At 38.1% G+C, this 23335-nt stretch overlaps 1 protein-coding gene across 1 annotated transcript; it reads right to left on the bottom strand.

Moving 5' to 3' along the window:
- Nucleotides 1-652: 652 nt before the first annotated feature.
- Nucleotides 653-23315, bottom strand: LOC107790322 (kinesin-like protein KIN-5B). Its single transcript, XM_075248580.1, is given in 8 exon segments — nt 653-715; nt 807-863; nt 1231-1299; nt 19470-19608; nt 19683-20020; nt 20108-20263; nt 20368-20497; nt 23275-23315. Coding segments are annotated over 8 exon segments (993 nt in total).
- Nucleotides 23316-23335: the final 20 nt, after the last annotated feature.

Raw genomic sequence — 23335 nt, 5'->3', positions numbered from 1 at the left:
TGTAAAATAAAATAAAATATTTATTTATAAAAAAGGAAATATGCTAAGTATTTATTTATTTACTAGGGATATAATTTTATTTCTCACTATTTGGATTATTTTGAACTTGCATTAATATACTAACTAGCATATTTTAATCAAGCATAAATTTTGAAGGATAATTTTATCTTTAACTAAGCTAATGCATGCATTAAAACCAATTGCATTGCTAATACCATTGTTTTCTATGCATTAATTATGCATAGGATAATACCAAATAGGATGTATAACTAATACTTGCATAACTAATGCATAGGTTCAAAATGTCTACCAAATAATGTATTATTAATAAACAAAGCTAATGCATGCATTAGCTTATCTAATGCATCCTACCAAACGACCCCTTAGTGATATCTTTCCCTCTGTCTTAGGGGTGGGCGTTCGGTATTTCGGTCCGGTATTTAAGAATTTCGGTTCGGTATTTCGGTATTCGGTTTATCGATTATGTATACCAAATACCGTACCAAACTATTTCGGTACGGTTCGGTATTTCTTATTTTGGTTCGGTACGTTTCAGTACGGTTTCGGTTTAACAATCAATGCTAAGTGCTAACAGTGCACATGGACAATTGAAATTTTCACTCTAAAAGAATATGTTTTTCGATATATAACACTATAACATATTAACACTAACAGTGCACAACTGAACAACCACAATGTGCACATGGCTGAAAGCCTGAAACAAGAATAACATCTGCAGTTGCAACTTGCAAAGGCAACCTTGCACGCCAGTATACTGAACTCAATGTCAATATTGTATGTCATACAAACTGGCAAATTTGCAATGAATCTGGCATATACTGTAGTTGGCAAAAGCAGGCCAACTGCACAATGCACATTACTGATTACACAACTATATTAAACAACTTAAAGTCTTAAACACAGTTAAACACTTAACACAGTCCAACAAGTCCAACAACTTAAACACAGTTAAACAAGTTAAACACAGTCCAACAAAAACAGTCTTAACCCTTAAGTATTAACACTTAAACACAGTGCAACACTGCAACTGGCCAACTGCAAGTCTGCACAGTTCTTAACACTTAAACAGTTAAACATAGTGCAACAAAAAACAGAGAGGGCATCCCTCAACAAACAGTCTTGAGCAGTAGCACGGCCTCACGGGGCGTTGAGCAGTAGCACGGGGCATGATTGCACTTGAACCTAAGCTATGTGAATAGAGTGTTCAACCAAAGCTGTTATAACACGACCAAGAGTAAGCAAACTCTTATTGATTTCCCCCACTTCTCTTGCACGAGCCTGAATTCAAACAGATATAGTTGTTGTAAGTTGGATTCGCTTTATCAGGGTTAATCCATACAAGACTTGTTACCACCATTCCAGAAGATGCATATAAACCATTCCAGGGTTAATCTCTGTTGTGCTTTTGGGCCAAAAACCTGGTAAATAGCATATCTTTAAGACAGCTCCTAATGCTAACATTCTTAACATGCCATCCATCCATTTAATGAACAAAATGCTACTATAAAACAAAGAATTATACCTTGTCAAAAGTGAATACTTTGTCTACTTGCTTGTTAGCTACATTTTGTAAAACAGAAACTTCTCTTTTACTTTCATTACATGTTATGGCCTTTGGAACATTAATCCTTTGCTCATCATCATTCAATGGCCTAAAACAACAATAACAACACTAAGATTTGTCAAATGAAATTTGTAGCATTTGTTTTTCTTGAAGCCAATGTGTAAGAACATCAATCAGCAATAATGCATCCAATCCTAAGCCATTGATGTCCATATTGAGGTGTGTTTTTCCACATTCAATTTTATAAGCACATAACGATAATAAAAAAAAGCAGGTTTACAGCATATAAATCATGTCCTGAAATATGATTTCAACCAAAAGAATAGAGTCCAAGTGTCTGTTGTTAGGCAAATTTCAACCGGGGCGACTAAAAGAATAGAGTGTTCAACCAAAGAGAGCATTCTGCTATTGTTAGTTGCTCTGCTCATATGGTAAAGATCTAAAAATCAGAAATAAACAAAGTAATCATATGGTAAGCCTAACACATAGTCGTGTACTCACAACTATTATTATACAAGCAAATGAATTAAACAGCATGAAGCCATGAACGTGATACAGATTACAGAATACAGATGATATTTTCCTACTAAAGGGAAAAGCTCGGAACAGCAGTTCATTCAATCAGCAGTACAACCAAAAGAAAGCGAAACAACAAACCTCTAAAATTGAGGAGTGAGGAATCGAATCGAGCTGGAAATCGCCTCCTATAACCCTAAATTAGTTTGATGCGGAAAATCAGAAATTAAAAAAATTATGCGTCTGAACTCTGAACTCAAAAAGTTCAAAACATAAAAATGTAAAAACTCAAACAAAACCTCAGAGAGTAGTCGAGTACTGGGATGAGATCATGAGAATGAGATGAGACTTACAAAACTTACAAAAGTAGTGGAGTTAACCGGTGAAGATGAGATGAGACTCGAGCTCGAATGTCGACTGGTCGTAACTCGTAGAGACGTAGACTAATATCCTAAGCAGTCGATTCTCATCTAGAATCGCAGACTGATAAGTGATATCCTAGACTCGTAGTCGATTCTCGTCTACTTCTCGATGAAATGGCTAAGCACTGAAGACAAGAGTGAAGACTCTGAACTCTGAAGTAGTAAGCAAGCCCTAATGAAATGCCTAATTTGATTCAAGACTTGGGTCTTGGGTTGGCCGGTTGGGTACTTAGGTTATTGATTGGGATTGGGCTTGGGTTGGGAGTTGGGGGAGCTGGGCCTGGGTGGGAGTGGGACGCTGGGGATGGGGCAATGGGCATGGCCTGGCCGCATGGGCCTATAAAATAGGTAATTGGGCTTAGTCGTTTAGATTATTTCGGTATTTCGGTTTACCAAATTTGTAAAATTATAAAACCGAAAACCGAACTGAAATACCGAAATACCGAAAATTCATTACCGAATTAGACCGAAAAACCGAAAAAACCGAAACCGAAATACCAAATTAATTTGGTTCGGTTCGGAATTCGATTTTTCGGATTTTTTTCCCACCCCTACTCTGTCTGTGTACGTTATTAATACTGTATATTGATTTTTAGGGATGCTTTATCTACTTTAGGCCAAATACATATATAACTCATTCAACTTGGCCCCATTTTTCACTTTGGCACTCTATTTCAACTTTGTTCTATTTGACCCTCCAACTTTATTTCTTATGTTTTATTTTAACACAAAAGCTGACTAGTCACATAGTGTGAATTGACTCACCTGATAGGCGCCTGAGGCGGATTCTTTTTGGCAAAATTCCGTCCCCAACAGTAACAAAATAAATGTTGCCCTACATTTAATCCCCAACTCCCTTCCCCTTTATTTCATCTACATTATTTCCTTCCTCATTCACTGTATCCCCATCTTCATTATCAAAATTCCAAAGTTTTCATCTGCCGATTTCATACGTGACCATCCAGAAAACTTCAAACTTTTGCAATTTTATTGTTCGTTTATTTATTCTATTTTTTTTTGGGGGGGGGGGGGTTATTTCACCTAAACTTGAAGTTTGAAGTGCATCTATGTCTCATGAATGGATATTTATTCTTATGGATTTCAAGTTGAACTGAAAGTATCATGGACACCAAGAAATCTAGGTCATCGCTTTTATGGGTGTAAATTTGACAAAGTAAGTGAATCACTTTCGAATTTCATTTTCAGTGTTGTCATTTTCTTGTGTAAATAAGAAGTGGACGTAATTTTACCTAAATACGGTCGGGTTCAGGTATTTTAGTATTGACCCTTTTGATATAGATAAAAAAATCAGGTGGCAACATTTAATTGGATATTTATTACACCTCATATTTGTATATACATATGCGCTATATTTTTTGCACTGGTTTCAGCTTTTGTGTTAAAGTGAAACATAAGAAATAGAGTTAGAGGACCAAAATGAAACAAGATTGAGATAGAGTGCCAAAATAAAAAATGAGACCAAGCTAAATGGGTTGTATATATATTTGGCCTCTACTTAAAGTTTTTTGGCGTTGTTACAACTTTTTTCTTCTAGTTTATAAAATACTTACTTACATATTTTTTTTCCTCAAAAGAAATTTGTTCATATACATAGACAAATTTGATAAAAGCTTTTATGAACAGAAAAGTTTTTCATTCGTATTATTTAGTTATTCTTAACTATTCAGAATGACACAGTATAATGAAAGACTTAAAGTTTTTTCTAAATTTCAAATTAGTCCTTGTGCATTCCTTTGTTAAATCGATTTTTAAATTTTAAAAAGGAAAAACTTAGATACATCATAATTGTTTCAAAAAAAAGAAGTCATGTTTTTTGGTTAAAGGGATATAGTATTTATATGCTAGTTAACAAAAGGAACTACATCAGGGGCATTTATAAAGTATCGAAGAAACCTCGTAGTTGTAATGTTATGCACGACTGTGTTTAAGTTACAACCCATAAAAGATCTAACTAATTCAGTTCCTAGGATGTCTGCCCAAAATACATCATTGACAAACATTAGAGGAATTGATAATGTCATAGACTTGTTCAAAAATATTTCATTTGCTGCTTCCTTGGCCAATGCATCAACTACTCTACGCTTCCGGTATATGTGCCTCACTACCACGTTGTCCATCCTTTAGATGATTGACCTACATTCACAAATTAGAGAGTCATAAATCAGATTTCCATTCAAAAGCATATTGATTGTTTCAACTGAATGAGTGTTTATTTCCAATGGAACTAAATTGTTTTGCTCCGCTAGTTGCAGACCCTGTATGAGAGCTTGTACTTCTGCCCTAGTGTCTGTTGTGTGAGGTATATTGTCCATGTAACCCAATATCCAGTTGTCATTGTGGTTCCTGAATACTTCTCCTGATCCTCATATTCCTAGGCTCCCTCTTGCTGCTCTATCTGTATTTAGTTTGTAAAATCCCCTAGTTGGTGGTTCCCATTTTAACAAGATCTGGTGAGTTACCTTTGTTGAGTCATTCTTTGTAAGCATAAGGTATTTAGTTGCTTTTGAGACTGTGTTTGTGGCATTGATGTGTTCGTTCTTATTATTGAATAAATTGTTGTTTATGGTTAACCAAATGTACCACAAACAAAAGGGAATGAGATTGTCCCAAAAGATATAGTTGTTGAAGGGGAAATTTTTGATAAAATTCCATGTTGATTGCCACTGATGGCCATTGAAAACTGGAGCATTATGTGAACTATTCCTTGAAAATTTTGATAGAATTTCATACCAGAAATGGACAGCATTAGGGCATTCAAAGAAAATATGGGCAATGGTTTCCTGTCCATTGTTATAATAAGGACATTGTGGGATACAATTGATTCCAATAGAGTGGAGGAAGCTCCTAGTTGGGAGTCTCTTATGGGTTAGGAGCCAGATGAAGTACTTGTTTTTGTTGGGGGCTTGTAGCTTCTAGATCCATTTGAAGGAGCCTTCCCCACCACAATGGAGGTTGGTGTCAGTCCTGCTTAGGAATGAGAAAGCATAACTATTTGAGAACTGGCCATTAGGAGTCAAATCTCATATAAGATTGTCATCCTTAATTGTAACAGGGGGGGATGGACACAAAGTTCAACAGGCTCATAATACTTAGAGGAAGGGTAATGGACAAAGTTGATGTGTCTCAATTGCCCAGGTTGTGGATTGATCTAACCTTGGCATCTAGGTCATTTTGGATTAATGGGCCCTCAATCACCTGTCTGATTGCTGGCTGATTCAATCATCTTAAGTGTCATTCAGAAACTGACCCTATTTCCTTTGTGGACTACCCATCTGCTTGTTTTGTTGCATATCTACCAGCCCTTTAGAATGCCTTTCCAGGTTGGAGATTTTGGGTGTCTAGGGTATCTAAAGGCCCTAACTGACCTAGCATTATTAGACATGTTGCAATGTTTGTGAATTAGAACTCTAGCCCATAGACTATTGGTATTCTTATAGGTCCTCCATGCAAGATTTGTGAGGGAAGCTTTGTTCTTGATACTAGCCTTTTGGAGCCCTAGCCCCGTCAGCCTGGGTCCCCTCAGCCTTGGTCTTAGTGACCACCTCCCACTTGATCAGATGTAACTTCTTCCTTTCAGGGGTGGTGCCCCAAAGAAAGTTTCTTTGCATTTTATTAATCTGATTGATAATTCTAGTGGGTAGTTTTATGTATTGCATAACATGGCTTTAAATGATGTTCAAAGAAGTTTTGGCCAAGATTGTTCTCCCAGCCATGTTGAGCATTTGGTTTTCCAACCAACCAGCTTGGATTGAATGTTATCAATGATGAATTGAAAGTCTGCAGATATTTGTTTTTGTGAAGAATGGGAATCCAAGGTATTTCCCAAAGGATGTTGTGTGCTTGATGGACAAATAATTGGAGAGGTTTTGTATGGCATCCTGTTGAATGTTTAAAGAAAACAGGACTCTTGATTTGGTGAGGTTGATTTTCTGTCCTGACTGCTCATTGAAGTTCTGCAATATTAAAAGAATGGTATTGCAATTCCTGTCATTGGCTTTAGCAAAGAGGTTAGGTCATCCGCAAAGAAGAGGTGGGATATTTTTGGTCCAGACCTACTTATACTTATGGGATGCCATTGGTCATGTAGGACTACCTTATCAATAGATCTTGATAGTCTTTCATGCACATAATGAATAGGTAGGGAGACATAGGGTCTCCCTGTCTAATGCCTCTTAAAGGTTTGAAAGACTCTATTTTTCCCCTATTGACAAGAATAGAAATGGATGATGTGCTGATGCAGGACATGATGAGCTTGGATAAGCTTTGGGGAAAATTGAAAGCAGCTAGAGTGTCTCTAATAAAGGACCATTCTAGCCTATCAAAGGCCTTTTCTAGGTCTATTTTTAGGATCATGTTGTCACTTTTCCTCCTCATTTTTATGTAGTGTGTGATATATTCTTGGACAATGATGGAATTATCACAAGCTCTCCTATTAGAAAGGAAGCTTGCTTGGCCTGGCCCAATGATATGGGGCAGAATAGGATTTATCCTGTTCACAATAATTTTTGTGACTGACTTGTAAATAGTGTTACAAAATCCTATGGGCCTAAAACTTTTAGCATTGAAGCTTGGGGGCATTTAGGGATTAGGCACAAGAGAGTTTGGTTCATGGTGCTATCCATAGAGCTTGTAGAGAAGCATTTTTTACAGAAGTTTGTGACAGAGTCCCCTACTATGTCCCAATACTTTTGGTAGAAGAAGGGGTGGAGGCAATCAGGGCCAGGAGATTTGAAGGGTTTATGAGAGAAGACTGCCCTTTTAATCTCACTCACATGAACAGGTTTGTCCATAAAAGCTCTTTGGCTTTCAGATAGAATAGGTGACATGATGAAGTGGCTTGTGAAAGCCCAAGGGGCTTTAGTGCGGGATGTTGTGTATAGATCAGTGAAGAAGCCCACAATTGTTGTATGAATGTCATTCTGGTCATGAATCTAGTTTCCATTCTCCTATTTAAGAGAGAGGATTCTGTTCCTCCTTCTTCTATTGAGGGTGAATATGTGAAAGAATCTGGTGCTGGCATCACCCTCATTTAGCCAGTTATTCCTAGACTTAAGTTTCCAAAATAGGTTGTTGCAGCTCAGGTTTATGGGATTGCCCCCAAATTTGTCCCGGGCCTTTAAGACTTCATTGAAGTATCCTCCTATAAACCAGTTGGTTTTTAGGTTTTTTATATTGTGATTAAGTTCTCCCATAGGAATTTCCTATTTGCTAAGAAATTACTAGCATAAATAGCAGAGAAGAGCCATGGAGGGTGGTTGGGACTTACCTGAACCATTGCATGGATGCCTTGAGGGGTAGTTGCCACTTTTTCAACTGCCACAAACTCCTCTTTCCACATAAACACTATACCTCCAGATAGCCCTAATGTCGGAGACTAAATGATCATATCGAACTGAAGTTGTTGAGCCAGATTCTGGTGGTCTTCCATCTTCATTTCAAGCAGGACAAGCATGGCAGGCTTGTGCATTTTCATAATTTCTAAACAATGCCGCTTGAACTCGTCATTATTTCTACCCCCAACATTCCACATGATGTAGTTCATCATTGGAGTTGGGGGTGGTGGGTGAGGTCCCTCTTGAGGGCTCTTTGGTCTTTGCAGACCCGTCATTTGAGGTGGGGGGGACTTCCTCTTGAGACTCAGCACTAGAGTTAGGTTGAGAAGGGGTTTCATCGGACCATGTGTTTGGGTTGAGACTAGGCTCATTCCACACTTGGTCATTGTTCTGGGGCATAGTATAACTATAATCTCGCTGGTTTATGTGCTGAACTCTATCGCTCTCACTGAGTCCAGAAGTAGTGAGTCCGTTCATGGTATAACATAAGGTATTTCCTCTTCCTCCGAGGCATTCTTCTTCTTGAGGATCTCCAGCGCTTTGGAGATTCCTTTTTTGATGTTCTGGAGAGGTAGGGAATTGGTCTTCCCTTTTGGAGCAGAAGATGACAGTTTGTTTTGAGTTGGCTGGTCGATCATAACGAAGACCGGCTCCGCTGATGGATCCTCTTTCATCAGATCTGGGAAGAAAGGTAGGGTTTGGAAGCTCTGTAGAATGTAGTTGTTGAGAGCTTGAGGGTCCGTTAATGGGGAGTTGTTGTCATTGTTGACCATCGATTGCCATAGGAGAGGTCCAAAGACTGCAAGTGCTTAGCTTAGTGCTTCCACCGTGACTCTGGCCAGGTGGGCTAGGTTTTGCACTACTAGGGTGACCTTCTAATTGCCCAAGGTGAAATTGTAGGAGAGTCCCTAGCCTTGTAAAGCAACCTCCAACCAGGAGGCCGGTTGGTGGTCCGGTGGTGGTTGCCGGGAAGTGATGATGGTTGGTTGCATTTCGTTTGCCATTTTTGTGTTTCTTTGCCTTACTACTTTAGGTAACAAGTGGGATGAACTTAAGGGACTTCCGTTCCATCAGAACCCCTTTTGGTGTCAAATCTTGGTCAGTGAAAGGGTTACTGGATATCGGAACTAGGGGTGGGATGGTCATTAATTAGGGATCTAATGGAGGTGACGGTTGTAGTCTTTTCATCTGGAAATAGGGGGTACCAGATAGGGCACTCGATTTTTGTTGATGACTGTTGATATTTCTCCATTAGAGGTCGTTTCAGGAGTGCTGGTAGGGGAAGTGTAGGTGAGTATGTTTGGGTGGGGAATTGGGCTAATAGTTGTGCCCTTGTTAAAGTACCCGTTTGGGGAAAAGGGATCGGCCCCATTGGGTATTTCGCCACTCTTGAGAAGTGTGGTCTTGGGAGTTGGGCTAGAAGACCCTTGAATGATGGGTTCATGATTGAGGTCGGTAGGGTCATCAGTAGTTGGCCCCGCTTTTCTTTTGGCGCTTGTACTGGGCTGGGCCCGTGTGCCTATTCTCTGACCTTGTTGGGTCAGACCTTGTGGGTTAGTGGGTCTTGCATTATACATTGGGTCATTGGGCCTTTTTGGGTATTCTGGGCGGGGTTGACTTTTTTTGAATTGTAACGCAGAGTTTGAGTTTGGAGAGATTTACCTGTATCTCGTCCGTTTATGGGACATGTTGTAGTTTGTTTATTCTATTATCATTTTTGTTTGTTATTTTTGCTAATACTTGCTTGCGTCTTCTTGGGAAGGTAACAATTTTCCACTCGCTTTCCTCTGATATGACTGTTTTCCTTTGATGAGCTTTCTGTGGTTCATGGGTTGCTGTGGGTGTGGGTGCCCTGTAATTGTAAATTTATGCAGTGTGCCTGATTCTACCACAAATGGTGCATAGAGTCCCCTCTCCTTCGTAGATCACAACCTGCTTATGGTCCCCTATTATTACCGATGTTTCTAGTGGGGTTTCCAGTGGTACTTGAATACAAATACGAGCATATCTTCCCCTTAGAGTAAATGATGTACATTGGTCTATCTTGAGAAGTTTGCCCAGTTTCCTACCAACTTTCTCTAGGATGTCCTGATCATAGAATTCTGTTGGTAATTGAGGGAGCCAGATCCATATGACAGTTGAAGTAAGAATGGCTTTTTGAGGGACAAATTTTGGTTCCCATTTTCGTACAAATAGAAAATTTCCAGAGATGAACCAGGGGCCAAGGTGGAGAGCCTTAACCATACTTTCTTCTAAACTAAATTTAACTATGTAGAAGTCCCACCCTAGGTCAATAAAGATTAATTGTTCGAATGGTTTCCATAGCTCGTTTAGTTTATATCATTTGAGATGGTGAGTCATCTTTCTCTTGAAAACTTTGATGATTACAGAGTAACGCCATGGAAGGTAAAGGCGTTTTTTGTCATCTTGTGAAAGGGGAATTGAAACCTCAATGTGCTTCCCTTTGTCAAGATCTGGATTTGGTTGATGGTCGATCTCATAGTAATCAGTTTGGTTGCTCGCTGGTTTGTCCAAAAGCATTTCCTTATAGGAGTGATGAGGTAATTCTACCTCCATTTGGCTATGCTTATCTGGGGGTTCCGCTGGGAGTGGTGGTTTGATCAGAGGGGGATCCATGAACAACGATGGACAAGAGACTTGCTAAAACAAAGCTTGGCAAACAACCAATTTATTAATTAAATACTTGAAACCATGTGAACATAGTATGTTTCCAAGTATTTTTGATCTAGTGAAAAATAGGGTTGATGATATTGGCTAAAAAAAGAGAGAGAGGGAGGAGAGCCATATTGTACACTCACTTCTGCTCACACAAACTATGGCCTAAAATAAAAATAAAAAAAACTTTAAGACTACGTAACAAAAATCAATTAACACTATGATTGTTTCATACTGAATATGGTGCAATATGGTGCAACAATTAACACTACGATTGTTTCATACTGAATCGCATGTGGAGTTTATCCTAACATTGATATATGCTAAATGTGATACAATTGAGAGGATAGAATTATGGGATTCATTATATGCAATGGCAAGGGATATGGATGCACCATGGCTTGTAGGAAGTGATTTCAATATAATATGGGACGAAGAAGAGAAGTTTGGTGGGTTACTAGTGTCATTGAATGAAATTGATGATTTTCTACACTGCGTCAACACTTGCAATCTCTTCGACCTTGGATTTAAAGGCAACATATTTACATGGTGGAATGGGAGAGCAGAGGAAGACTGTATATTCAAAAGGCTAGACATATGCTTGGCCAATGTTGAGTTCCAACAAACATTTCCAGGAATAGAGGTACAACATTTGTCAAAGACTGGTTCTGATCATAGTCCAATGTATCTGAAGTGTGATATTGAGACTCCACCAATAAAAAAGCCTTTTAAGTTCTTGAATTTTTGGGTGGAACATGCGACTTTAAAGATGTGGTGAAAGAGAATTGGATAGCTGATTTCAGTGCAAATCCTTATATTCTTTTTAATCACAAGTTAAAAAAATTAAAGAAGGCCCTTTCATTGTGGAGTAAGGCTACATTTGGAGATATTTTCCAAAAGATAGCAAGCATGGAGGAGGTAGTGATGGTTCATGAAGCAGAATTTGAAGCAAATCCTATAGGGATGAACAAGGAAATGCTACAAAAGGTTCAGGTAAAATTGATCAAATGTCTTGCACTAGAGGAGAAATATTGGCAACAAAAGGCAGGCATGACTTGGTTCAAGAAAGGGGATAGGAACACTAAGTTCTTCCAAGCACAAGTGAGAGGTAGGAGGAAGAGACTTCAACTTAACAGAATTCAAAATAGTGGAGGAACCTGGATTGAAGAAGAACAAGAAATTGCAGAAGAGGCTATCAAATTCTACGAGAAACAGTTCACAGAAGCAGCTACTCCTTCATCATTTGATATCATAGAGCATGTTCCTAATCTGATTAACACTGAGCAGAATGTAGAATTGATTAAGCAGCCAACAAAAGAGGAGGTTAAAGTGGCAGTACTTGGACTTAATGGTGATAGTGCTGGGGGCCAGATGGTATGACAGGTAAATTCTATCATTCTTATTGGGACATAATAGGGGATGACCTGTACGACATGGTGAGGGCTTTTTTCAATGGTCATGAGCTACCCAAGTGTGTAACACACACCAACCTAGTTCTGCTACCAAAGAAAAAAGAAGTTACCAATTTTTCTGATTTAAGACCAATAAGCCTCAGTAATTTTTCAAATAAGGTTATATCGAGGGTGGTACATGAAAGGCTAGTGAAATTTCTCCCAAGTCTGATATCGGAGGAACAATCAGGTTTTGTCAAGGGCAGGAATATAGTAGAAAACATCCTTCTAACTCAGGAGATAGTGACTAACATTAGGCTTAGAACTAAGGCTGGACCTAATGTCATCCTGAAGCTAGATATGACCAAAGCTTATGATAGATTATCTTGGCTATTCCTAACCAAGGTACTGAGAAAGATGGGATTCACAGAAAGGTTGATAGGGATTGTCTTTGGATTAGTTTCAAACAATTGGTATTCTATTCTAATCAATGGTCAAGCTCATGGGTTCTTTAAGTCCTCAAGGGGAGTAAAACAAGGTGATCCTGTATCTCCAACTTTGTTTATCTTGGCAGCAGAAGCATTATCTAGGGGTCTCAATGCACTACATACTAACCTATATTTTTGTGGATTTGGGATGCCAAAGTGGAGTCCAAAGATCAATCATTTGGCGTATGCATATGACATGATTATTTTCTCATCCTCAGATGAAACATCTCTAATGCTGATTATGCAAGTGCTGAATGCATATGAAGTTCCATCTGGGCAGCTTGTTAACAAGACCAAATCAGCTGTGTACCTGCATTATTTAACAGACATGGAAGTAGTCAGCAAGGTGGAAAGGATCACAGGCATTCATAGGAATGATTTTCCTATCATATATCTAGGTTGTCCTATATTTTATGCAAGGAGAAAGCTGGAATACTATCAGCCCCTAATTACTAAGGTAATGGACAAACTGCAATCATGGCAGGGTAAGTTATTATCAGTAAGGGCAGGGCAGTTCTCATATCCCATGTACTGCAAAGCATGTCTTTGCATCTATTATCAGCTGTAAACCCTCCAAATTATGTGATAAATAGGCTGCACAAATTGTTTGCTCAATTTTTCTGGAGCAGCTCTGTAGGAGGAACTAGTAGGCATTGGGCTTCATGGAATACACTATGCATGCCAGTTGAGGAAGGAGGAATAGGTTTAAGGTCACTACATGATGTAGCAAAGGCATTATTCAGCAAGTTGTGGTGGAATTTCATAACAAAACCAAGCCTATAGAGCTTTTTTGTATGTCAAAAATACTGTAAGAAATTGAATTTTGTAATTGTTCCATGGAAAAAGGGGTCTAACATTTGGAGAAAAATGTTGGAATGCAGAGATCTGATTGAACATCAAATCTTTTGGCAAACAAAAAGGGGATCCTCACTATTTTGGTTTGAAAACTGGACAGGTCTTGGGGCACTATATTTTTTAGTTCCTCAGGAATTTGGCATTGATGAAACTGTACATAATGTATATGATGTTACCTTAGATGGTGAGTGGGATGTGGACAGGCTATTTGAACTGCTTCCTGAAGACTTAGCAGTACACATTCTGGAGAAAATCAAACCATCTTCACCTCAGCAGGTTCTTGACATGCCTTGTTGGATGCTGGAAACAAGAGGATATTTCAGTGTTAAGTTAGCATGGGATTATACGAGAAGAAGAGACGAACCAAGAACAGCTTATAGGATGATTTGGGTAAAGGGTCTGCCTTTTAAAATAGCTTTTTTCATATGGAAAGTATGGAAAGCAAAGTTACCTTTAGATGATTTCATGAAAAGGTTAGGCTACTGCATGCCATCAAAATGTTGGTGTTGTGTACAGCCAGATGATGAATCTCTTCAGCACTTGTTTTTTAGATCAGAAACTACAAAGACAACTTGGAAGTATTTTCTATCGAGGGCGGGAATAACTGTGGAGGGATTAACATTGCACCGAGCAATCACAAAATGTTGGACTGCAAATGTGTGCTTAAGGCTCAACCCAGTAATGCAAGCACTCCCCTCATGTGTAGTCTGGGAACTCTAGAAAAGAAGAAATAGTATGAAGTATGGTGATGCTGTGACAACTAGCAGGGTGATTTATCAAGTTTCATCAAATCTGCAGGCATTGATGAAAGTGAGAAACCCTGGGATGGACATGGTACCTCACAAATGGCAAGATCTATTAGCTATGATGGAAAATTTCACTCCTAAACTTAAGGTTACCAAAGTCATGTGGGAATTTCCAAGTGCAGGATGGCTAAAAGTTAATACAGATGGTGCATCGAGGGGAAATCCAGGCAGGAGCTCAATAGGTTTTTGTATAAAAAAATAAAATGGCATAGTCAAGTCAGTAGGGAAGGAGATTTAGGAGACAACAAACACAGTAGCTGAAGCGAAGGCCATAGTAGAAGCACTAAGGTTCTGCAGATTTCAACAATACTCTCATGTATGGCTTCAAACTGACTCAATGTTATTAAAAAAGATAATGGATGGGATCTGGAAACCACCATGGATCATATCTGAGCAGGTAGAGGAAATGATGCAACTAATGAATGGGGGCAATTACACAGTTACTCATATTCATAGGGAGGGCAACAAGCTGGCAGATCACTTGGCTAATTATGCTTTAGATCATGGAGAAATAGAATGCCAACAATTCTGGCATCTAGATGCACAGGGAAGGAGGTTAGTTAATGAAGATAAGCTGCAATGTCCAAGTCTAAGGGTGAAGGTGGACAGGAGATAAGAAGCAAAGAGAAAAGGAAGAGCAGGAGGCATGTCAACTTAATCGACCAATATATTCAAATCCTAAGGGAGGAGGATATAATGGTTGGTATTTCTAACTATCTTTTCTCTCGTGCAGGTGCCACTACGAGTATATTATCCTATGCTTTCAAAAAGCCAAGAATTAAAACGTATATATGGGCCATGACTTGGGAATGTCTTGTTTTCCATCAAGACAAAAGGAACGACAAAGGCAGGCACGCCTGGAGTTTTAATTTAATACAAATGCATGGGATCGAGGAGTCATCGTTAGAAGCAAAATTCGAGCTTTTTTGTAAGCATACGTCCAGCAGCTTGATAGAATATGAAGGCATACGCATTGGGATAACACCACTGGGCGTAATCTTCGACAAAACCAAAAATTGGCCCAAAAAATTGGACCACTCTTGCTGCATACATCAAAAAGAAGAGGCGTTGGGATTCCACATTCAAACGATTTTTTATTGGCAGAAGAGTGCAGCTGTTACTTTGGGATTTTTTTATTACTGGCAAGTGCATAGGCTATTCACGCCTGGCTACATGCCAAGAAAAAAGGTACAAATGGAATCTTTGGGATATTATTGACCGAATGCTTTCAAACATTGCATGTGGAGCTTTGCATGAAAAGCTGGACATATGCTTTTTCAAATTGACAACATGCTTCAACAAATGGAAAGAGGATATACAATCTTAAACAGACAAACTAGAAAAAATAAGGCACACATGGAGTGCACATGATAGAATATTTTGGAAACATGGATCATTAAAGAAAGGGACAATGCATGAGAATCATTGTAGGCATGTGCATTACTTTGGGTGCAAATGCCAAGGACCTTGGACCCCTCAATAGTGTGGGAATCTCAAGGGGACATCACATGATCACGTGCTACAGTACCGGATGACTACAGTAACCATTTGCTACAGTGCTGTATGCTACATTGCCGTATGCTACAGTGCCGAGCTACCAAATTGGTGGAGTCTACGTGAAGTTGCTGAAAAGGGGCTATTTACGCAAATCAAATTTCACACTGGGACGCTTTGGACTGGAGATAGAACGTCGACTTGGACTCATTTGGGTTGTTTTTACAATTACAAAGTTTTAGTACGCATAATGTGATATCAATTTGAGTATTATGCTCAATTTTGATAGTACGTTACATTAGAGTGCAAAGTCTATTTCCTTTCATTGAAGGAAGACAGTGACAATTTCCTAATTGTTGTATTTTTCTTTTCTGTTATTAATAAAAAAACTAGCCCTAGGCGCTTGCCTAGCGGATGGAAAAAAAAAACAATTATAGTTATTTGTTAAATATTCATATCAGTTGAACTTAACATTTGAACAAAATTTGCATTATAAATCAAACAATCACATGTATCTTTTGGAAGTTGATTCCGAAATTAAAAATAATAAGTTACTCGTTCTTTTTAAAGCTTATTTTTGTTTTAAACATACTGCATATTAAGAAGTTAGGCACACTATTTGAAGTCATTTTTTAGTAATAGCAATAGTAACAAAATAGATCAAATATTATTAAAATTTAAACTCCGCATCTAAATAGTCAATAAAATCATATTTTGAAAATTTTAAAGAAAAAACGTATGAATTTTAATTTCTATAAGATACTATTGCTTAAATTATGTAGTATGGAAAGTACACGTTAATCGACGGTCATTTTTTACATTTTACAAATATATGCAATGACAATTTATTTACAAGTGGGATCTAGAGAGGATAGCGTGTATGTATATCTTACACCTACCTAGTGAAGGTAGAGATGTTGTTTCCAACAGACCCTCGGCTCGGAAAAGGCGAGAAGAAGAAGAAGAAAGAAAAGGAATAGGGAAGAAAAAAAGAAAGAAAAGAATAAGTAGTACTAAAAGGGAAATACGATAATTGAAATGAACTAAATAACGTGATAAGAATATTAAGGTACATGAGTGTTACTTATACTACTGGTAAGAAAGAGATAAACCTTCCTTATACCCTAGTTCTCTACCTTCACGCCCTCCTATCAAGGGTCATACCCTCAGTAATCTGAAGCAGCGCCATGTCCTACCTAATCATTTACCTCGACCTCTTCTCAAACCCGTCATGGCCAACCTCCTAACATGAGCATTGTTTGACCAAAAAGTATAATCATTGGTTCAAATAATTGAATTTATGTGATAAGGAGTTAAATCTAGTTAACAATAATATTTCTGGATGCGAGTTCCGAAAGTGTGACCAACGTTAGACAAATCTGGTAGAGATATAACATTGGTATGCAATAATTGTTCCAAATAGCGTGAGCAATAATAGAGCATTTAATAACAATGAATAGCAATAAATGACATTTGAGTAAATAGAATGAGAAATTCACCCAATAAAGGAGGAACTAGGTGGTTGTTCCTCCTGACAATGATGAGTGATAAACAAATCCTTGATTGTTCGAATTATTCTCGGATATGATGAAAAGTAAAGAATAATTCGAACAAGAATCTTGATGAAAAGGTCATGCTTGTTTCTTAGTAAGAGAGAATATTTAGCCAAAAGTTTGTTCTTACAAATAATCTCACGTGCCTCACAACATTGGCCCCTCTTTCTATTTATATGAGACATATTTATGATAAACCTTAATAGTAATGCAGAGAATATTCATTAGAATATTCCCTTTAATATCCTATTTCGAAAACTAGTCGTTACAACTTCATCAGCGATGTTCGACCCCGACCATTATCGACATCTCGACCACGTCCCTCATCGACTCTTCGGCTACGAGTATTTCTGCTTTCTGGCTCACCTCGACTAGTGATGATTCGAGATTCTTCCTTTAGAGTAATCTTATTTCGAATATTATCTGGCAGATTGTGACTCATACAAGTATTAATGTTGTTCCTCTTAACATACACGAACCATCTCAGCCTCGACTCCCCCATCTTGTCATTTACCGAGGCCACAATCTTATCTCTCCTAGTACACCCACTCATCCATCTCAACGTCATCAGCCTACCGTAGTTTGAGATCAAAGGCGCGTATCATCAAATTTAAAAATTGAATTGGGTATTACTTTGCAAACCGAAAAGCTCAAGGGCTTAAGTAAAATTTACTCTAAAGTTCAACCGCTTCCTCTGAAACGGTCGTTTGTTACTACTACCATGGGTGGATTTACTTGGGAGGGGGTGGGTCACGTGAACCCATCCTCCTCTCCCTAAACTGTGTATAGCAACAGTAAATTTCAACATAAAATACTTAAATTTGTATGGGTGAACCCACCCTCAAGTGAGCATTGTAGTGTACTGGTAGAGGAGTGCACCTTCCATTTACTAGGTTAGTAGTTTGATTCCCCACGTTTCCTCTTTTAAAATTATCCATTATTTCACTTTTTAATAATTAATAAATTGGGTACATCCCATGCTCCTAACCCACCATGTAAAGTTTTCTGCTCCTTTAGCAGAGACGATTTTTTTTCTTTTCCTCTTTTTATTACCTAATAGTAGTGCACAACTCCTTCTTTAGTCACTTTTCAAAATCCGTAAATCAAAAGCAACTCTCCAGAAAACACTCTCTAGCCTAGGGGCGGGCGTTCGGTATTTCGGTTCGGTATTTAAGCATTTCGGTTCGGTATTTCAGTATTCGATTTATCGATTGTGTATACCAAATACCGTACCAAATTATTTCGGTACGGTTCGGTATTTCTTATTTTGGTTCGGTACGGTTCGATATTTCTTATTTTGGTTCGGTACGGTTTCAGTTTAACAATCAATGAACAATCAATGCTAAGTGCTAACAGTGCACATGGACAATTGAAATTTTCACTCTAAAAGAATATGTTTTTCGATATATAACACTATAACATATTAGCACTAACAGTGCACAACTGCACAACCACAATGTGCACATGGCTGAAAGCCTGAAACAAGAATAACATCTGCAGTTGCAACTTGCAAAGGCAACCTTGCACGCCAGTATACTGAACTCAATGTCAATATTGTATGTCATACAAACTGGCAAATTTGCAATGAATCTGGCATATACTGTAGTTGGCAAAAGCAGGCCAACTGCACAATGCACATTACTGATTACACAACTATATTAAACAACTTAAAGTCTTAAACACAGTTAAACACTTAACACAGTCCAACAAGTCCAACAACTTAAACACAGTTAAACAAGTTAAACACAGTCCAACAAAAACAGTCTTAACCCTTAAGTATTAACACTTAAACACAGTGCAACACTGCAACTGGCCAACTGCAAGTCTGCACAGTCTTAACACTTAAACAGTTAAACATAGTGCAACAAAAAACATAGAGAGCATCCCTCAATAAACAGTCTTGAGCAGTAGCACGGCCTCACGGGGCGTTGAGCAGTAGCACGGGGCATGATTGCACTTGAACCTAAGCTATGTGAATAGAGTGTTCAACCAAAGCTGTTATAACACGACCAAAAGTAAGCAAACTCTTATTGATTTCCCCCGCTTCTCTTGCACGAGCCTGAATTCAAACAGATATAGTTGCTGTAAGTTGGATTCGCTTTATCAGGGTTAATCCATACAAGACTTGTTACCACCATTCCAGAAGATGCATATAACCGACCGCAGCTTGTTTGGGATTAAAGCATAGTTATTATCATGTTCTTTTTTGTTTTTTTCCAGTGCTAATTTGTCATTTAGTTAACATTTATTTGAATAACCGAGTATAAGAGAAATGTAAAAGCTTTCTAATTTTGCTTTAAAGCACAAATCTGTGATGCTAATATCATACCTCTCGTGCACCTGATCGAGAAATATTTTCTGATCCTACTAAATCAACAAGATTGAGCTTGCCACACTTAATGAGCTCCTCATCTCCAACAGTCATTTCTTTGACATGAATAGTTATGCTAAAAACAGAGTGAGAACGGCTGCAGAAGAAGAGTATCATTAACTTGTCGCTTAACATTTACTTTTTAAATCGATTAAAGCTAACAGGTCCTACCTGCTGCATTTGTTCAATAGAGTGTCTGCTGTGCGCCTCCTGGCTGCTTCTCGCTCCAGGAGGTTATAAATGTCGTTTGCACTGTACACAGCTTCTTCCTCAAGACCCCTCACTACAACACAACCTTTTCCATCCTCCATGAGAGATACATGCTTCTTTTGTCTCTCTTCTAAAGACTTTGAAGGCTCTTCTGAAGCTAGCAAGTCAGTGATTTCTTCGTTGTATAGTTCCCAAAAAGTCGCTTTCATGCTATAATCTGCATTTTAACCTTCAAGCGTATCAAAAATTTAGCGAACTGCCCTTGAAATAATACCTGCTTCAGCTGGTAATTCACCAGCCTATAACATAAGGAAAGAACAAATCTTATGGACAAGAGTAGATCAATGTGAAAGATGATATGGTGTATAGTGTGAACCAGTTAATACCTTATTCCTCATTCCTCCTTCCATTGTGTATGTTTTACCTGTACCAGTTTGCCCATATGCAAATACAGTGCAATTAAATCCGTCAAGAACTTCCTTAACAATGGGCGAAATGGCTTGATCATATACCGATCTCTGTTGTTCTTTTGGGCCAAAAACCTGGTAAATAGCATATCTTTAAGACAGCTCCTAATGCTAACATTCTTAACATGCCATCCATCCATTTAATGAACAAAATGCTACTATAAAACAAAGAATTATACCTTGTCAAAAGTGAATACTTTGTCTACTTGCTTGTTAGCTACATTTTGTAAAACAGAAACTTCTCTTTTACTTTCATTACATGTTATGGCCTTTGGAACATTTATCCTTTGCTCATCATCATTCAACGTCCTGAAACAACAACACTAAAATTTGTCAAATGAAATTTGTAGCATTTGTTTTTCTTGAAGCCAATGTGTAAGAACATCAATCAGCAACAATGCATCCAATCCTAAGCCATTGATGTCCATATTGAGGTGTGTTTTTCCATATTCAATTTTATAAGCACATAACGATAATAAAAAAAGGCAGGTTTACAGCATATAAATCATGTCCTGAAATATGATTTCAACCAAAAGAATAGAGTCCAAGTGTCTGTTGTTAGGCAAATTTCAACCGGGGCGACTAAAAGAATAAAATGTTCAACCAAAGAGAGCATTCTGCTATTGTTAGTTGCTCTGCTCATATGGTAAAGATCTAAAAATCAGACATAAACAAAGTAATCATATGGTAAGCCTAACACATAGTCGTGTACTCACAACTATTATTATACAAGCAAATGAATTAAACAGCATCAAGCCATGAACGTGATACAGAATACAGATGATATTTTCCTACTAAAGGGAAAAGCTCGAAACAACAGTTCATTCAATCAGCAGTACAACCAAAAGAAAGCGAAACAACAAACCTCTGAAATTGAGGAGTGAGGAATCAAATCGAGCTGGAAATCGCCTCCTATAACCCTAAATTAGTTTGATGCAGAAAATCAGAAATTAAAAAATTTATGCGAACTCTGAACTCAAAAAGTTCAAAACTTAAAAATGTAAAAACTCAAATAAAACCTCAGAGAGTAGTCGAGTACTGGGATGAGATCATGAGAATGAGACGAGACTTACAAAACTTACAAAAGTAGTGAAGTTAACCGGTGAAGATGAGATGAGACTCGAGCTCGAATGTCGACTGATCGTAACTCGTAAGTCGTAACTCGTAGAGACGTAGACTGATATCCTAAGCAGTCGATTCTCGTCTAGAATCGCAGACTGATAAGTGATATCCTAGACTCGCAGTCGATTCTCGTCTCCTTCTTCTCGATGAAATGGCTAAGCACTAAAGAGTGAAGACTCTGAAGCAGTAAGCAAGCCCTAATGAAATGCCTAATTTGATTCTCGACTTGGGTCTTGGGTTGGGTACTTGGGTATTGATTGAGATTGGGCTTGGGTTGGGAGTTGGGGGAGCTGGGCCTGGGTGGGAGTGGGACGCGGGGATGGGGCATGACCTGGCCGCATGGGCCTATAAAATAGGTAATTGGGCTTAGTCGCTCAGATATTTTCGGTATTTCGGTTTACCAAATTTGTAAAATTATAAAACCGAAAACCGAACCGAAATACCGAAAATTCATTACCGAATTAGACCGAAAAACCGAAAAAACCGAAACCGAAATACCAAATTAATTTGGTTCGGTTCGGAATTCGGTTTTTCGGATTTTTTGCCCACCCCTACTCTAGCCCCAAGTCTTTTACTTTTTAATAATTAATAAATTGGGTACATCCCATGCTCCTAACCCACCATGTAAAGTTTTCTGCTCCTTTGGCAGAGACGATTTTGTTTTTCTTTTCCTCTTTTTATTACCTAATAATAGTGCACAACTCCTTCCTTTAGTCACTTTTCAAAATCCCTAAATCAAAAGCAACTCTCTAGAAAACACTCTCTAGCCCCAAGTCTTTTACAATAGCAAAATACCAATTTTTTTGCAAACTAAGGTCACATATTTTTCCAATTTCTTTATCAATCTTACTGCTTCTTTTGTTTCTTTATCTTTTTTCTTTGATTTGTGAAGTACTTAAGTTGGGTTGAAATATTATTGATTATTTGAATGTTTAAAATTTTTCTTTGATTTTTTCTTTATACTTGTTGTTCCTATATCATACCAATATCTATAAAAATTTAACGGTGCAGCCATCCTTTTGAAATCCTGCATACGCGTATTAATTTAGTTTCCGAGGGAAAATTAACCGCGACTTGACACTGGTGGGATCGGAAGAGGAGCGCGCTCACCCCTGCACGACGTGGTCGGTCAAAACCCTAGGCTATTATTAATCAACCAGTGCTGCGTAATCTATGCTGTATTTGCCGGATCGGAATCAACTTTAGCAGATACCTTAGCATTATTCCAGGTAATTCAATCTGCAGCATCCATGATTTGAATTTAGCATATTCTTAGAACTTGTATTTGAATTATTCAACTGGTAGGCCACTACGTGCCTTCAGATTCATTGCGAAACACATCTGTAGCATTCACAGTGAATCTTAGATCCTTGCTTCTCCGCGGATCAAGTATTATTTTACTCGCTTTGTTAAGATATTTTGGTGGATCGAATTATGAATTTGCATTCTTATGCGATAAGTTTGTAGTGCCTTCAATCGACAATGTATCATATGGAATCGCTAGTATTTTCGTGGACCTAAATTTCAATTTCAGGTCTGTTGCGTGTATGTTCAGGGACGATTTGTCGTCCGTGCATGCATGTTTCGTTTTTTCATGCAATTGTAGTGATTTATTTACCATCAGGATTCTAACAGGAAATCCTGCTAATCTAGAATAGATAGCTCGAACTTGTTATTGTTGCAAAGCTACATGCTGAGCATGTGAGTGATATCTGATGTGATTGTAAGTGAGTTATGTCTTCAGATTCCGTCTCAGGCAATCTTAATTGTTTCTTTTAATTAGATGGAAGGATTGGCAATAGATCTTTTGAATTGTTCTGAGATTTAAATGTTTACTATAATTTTTTGGATTAAAGTTATAAACACAAACAGTTTGCTATTTTTTATGTACTATCTGTTATAGCAGGTTACTAATTACTTACCATTTATTCTAGCTTAACAATTATTCTATTAAATAGAATTACCTGAAGTTACCTGTTAAGTGACCTGATTCTGTAATAAACATTTTTAACACCATGAATGCAT

Source organism: Nicotiana tabacum, chromosome 3, assembly GCF_000715075.1.
Source record: "Nicotiana tabacum cultivar K326 chromosome 3, ASM71507v2, whole genome shotgun sequence".
NCBI classification, from domain to species: Eukaryota; Viridiplantae; Streptophyta; class Magnoliopsida; order Solanales; family Solanaceae; genus Nicotiana; species Nicotiana tabacum.
The sequence above is the reverse complement of the archived record's forward strand: the minus strand, read 5'-3'. Positions and strand labels throughout refer to the sequence as shown.